Source organism: Protobothrops mucrosquamatus, unplaced genomic scaffold (assembly GCF_001527695.2).
Source record: "Protobothrops mucrosquamatus isolate PMUCROS unplaced genomic scaffold, P.Mucros_1.0 scaffold9606, whole genome shotgun sequence".
Lineage (NCBI taxonomy): Eukaryota > Metazoa > Chordata > Lepidosauria > Squamata > Viperidae > Protobothrops > Protobothrops mucrosquamatus.
The window spans coordinates 13,954-15,210 of NW_015395395.1; the positions used below are offsets into that span (position 1 = coordinate 13,954).

At 32.1% G+C, this 1,257-nt stretch overlaps 1 protein-coding gene across 1 annotated transcript in view; it reads left to right on the plus strand.

Annotated features, from left to right (window-relative positions):
- LOC114923735 (uncharacterized protein C5orf34 homolog) overlaps positions 1-581 on the plus strand; it is a 13,464-nt gene extending 12,883 nt beyond the window's left edge. The window contains exon 8 of the mRNA XM_029287082.1: positions 283-581. Coding sequence (XP_029142915.1) covers positions 283-531 — 249 coding nt within the window. The 3' untranslated portion in view covers positions 532-581. The remainder of the gene's footprint in view (positions 1-282) is intronic.
- The last annotated feature ends 676 nt before the right edge of the window (positions 582-1,257 follow it).

Genomic DNA, 1,257 nt, shown 5'->3' on the forward strand with positions numbered 1-1,257 from the left:
AATTGTTAATGATTTTAAAGTTTCAGGGGATTTTTAAGGATAATTTTAATTGATCGGCCTATTTAAATATTTCTTTTTAATTCGGCTTTTAATTATTGTATTTGTATTGTAGTTTTATGAGGCTGTTAGCCGCCCTGAGTCCCATGAGGAGAAGGGCGGGGTATAAATTAAATTATAAATAAATAAATAAATAAATTTAATGAAATACTCCAAAGAAAATTCTAAATTGTGATATGCCTGTTAGTTGTGTTTTAGTATCATGTTTCTCCTTAACTACATACTATAGTTTTAGTCGAGAACAGCAATATTCCAGGTAGGATTTCAGCTGTGGGAAGAAATCTGTCATCTAACCTAGATACAGAAAGTGTATCAGAAGAAGTCTTTTTGGCAGAGGATGTCTCTATCAAGAACATAACTGAGTCTCTGGAAAAAACTTCGAAAGTTATAAATGATATTGACTCTCTTCTGGCTTCTTCCACAAAGTGTACTGTTGGAGTCAAAAATATTTCAAGGAAAGCTGTCCATCTTTAATTTGACTGGAAAAACAAAGGTCACTAACTGCACAGATGATTATATAAGATTTATATAAATTATGACAAACATAATTTATTTTTAAAAGACTAAATATTTAGATTACAAAGAAATGTGAAATGTGGCTTCACTGAGATTCTCATATTCAAATAAAATTTACCACGCATGGACATTTTGCACTATTGATTTGTTTTTTTATAGTTTTTCCAATATTCTTCAAAGTCCACAAAAAGGCCTAACAAAGTCAATATGTTCTAATCAAAGTGGCATAATATTTTATTGTTTGATGAGTAAATTGCAGTTATGTTCTGTTGTGGGTTTTTTCTCCCCATGTCTTTGCTATTGATATTTGGATACTTTTTTCCCTTTGGTGATGCCAAGCACAGACTGAAATGTGAGTGTTCTACTTTCAAAAGCAAACCTTGAATGAGGGTCTGTTTTAGCTTTAAGTCATTTACTTGTTTGTTTATTCATCCATCTAATTTCTACATTGCTTATCTCACTTAAGTGACTCTGGACAGTTTACAAATAAAAAACATGAAAAGTGACATCATTAAAAACAGCATTAAAAACAAAATTAAGAATTACAGAGGTGAAAAAAGTAAAACAAGTTTAAAAAGGCAGGGAGAGCTCTCTCCATCTGTCAGACCTCCATGACAGGTCTTGAAGTTTTTTTGGAAGACCAAGAGAGTGGGGGCCCATCTCACCTCTAGGGCAAGCATAAAC